The sequence below is a fragment of the Cicer arietinum genome, chromosome 4, assembly GCF_000331145.2.
Source record: "Cicer arietinum cultivar CDC Frontier isolate Library 1 chromosome 4, Cicar.CDCFrontier_v2.0, whole genome shotgun sequence".
NCBI lineage: Eukaryota > Viridiplantae > Streptophyta > Magnoliopsida > Fabales > Fabaceae > Cicer > Cicer arietinum.
Genome location: NC_021163.2, coordinates 46,913,010 through 46,913,877, shown reverse-complemented (window position 1 = coordinate 46,913,877; position 868 = coordinate 46,913,010). Strand labels below are relative to the sequence as shown.

General features: G+C 32.7%; 1 protein-coding gene across 1 annotated transcript in view; it reads left to right on the top strand.

Annotated features, from left to right (window-relative positions):
- Positions 1 to 868, top strand: part of LOC140920088 (sugar transport protein 10-like) — a 3,139-nt gene continuing 2,271 nt past the window's right edge. The window contains exon 1 of the mRNA XM_073367399.1: positions 1 to 459. Coding sequence (XP_073223500.1) covers positions 1 to 459 — 459 coding nt within the window. The remainder of the gene's footprint in view (positions 460 to 868) is intronic.

The following is an 868-nucleotide window of genomic DNA, read 5'->3' as shown; positions in this document are numbered from 1 at the left end:
ATGGCAGGAGGAGCATTTGTACCGAGTGGAGGAGGAAGACATCATGAAGGCGAGGTTACTGCCTTTGTGTTGGTGACATGTTTTGTTGCTGCTATGGGAGGTCTTCTATTTGGTTATGACCTTGGTATTACCGGAGGAGTGACTTCTATGGAACCGTTCTTAATCAAGTTCTTTCCATCTGTGTATAAACAAATGAAAGATGAATCTGGAAGCGAGAGTCAATATTGCAAATTTGACAATCAACTCCTCACATTGTTCACATCTTCGTTATACCTTGCAGCATTGGTAGCCTCTTTCTTTGCTTCAATTACAACAAGATTGCTTGGACGTAAACCTTCAATGTTTATAGGTGGTTTGTTTTTCCTTATTGGTGCCTTGCTAAATGGTTTTGCTATAAATGTTGGAATGCTTATCATTGGTCGTTTGTTGCTCGGGTTTGGGGTGGGATACTGCAATCAGGTAATTAAACGATTAACATAATGAACTGTTTAAATTTACTTATCAATTTGCTACCACTTTTGTACAAAATTAGAATCTTAGTAAAGCTAAAAAAGATGCTTGAAATCGGAACCAGCTTTGAGTAGCTTATATTGAAAATTGTTTTTGATAGATTTTTAAATAAATAAAAAAAAGCCATTTCCATCATGATAAACAAACACAAATTAACTTTATTTTTTCTTAAAAATCTAAAATATTGAAGACGAAAATCAGTTTTTAATATTTAACAAATGAGCCCTATTATTTAATTTGTATTCTTTAAACTTTAAATAAACTTTTAGCTAATATAAATGTTTTTCATTTGATTTATTTGTTGTATATGCAACATTCAGTCTGTTCCAGTATATTTATCCGAAATGGCTCCAACAAA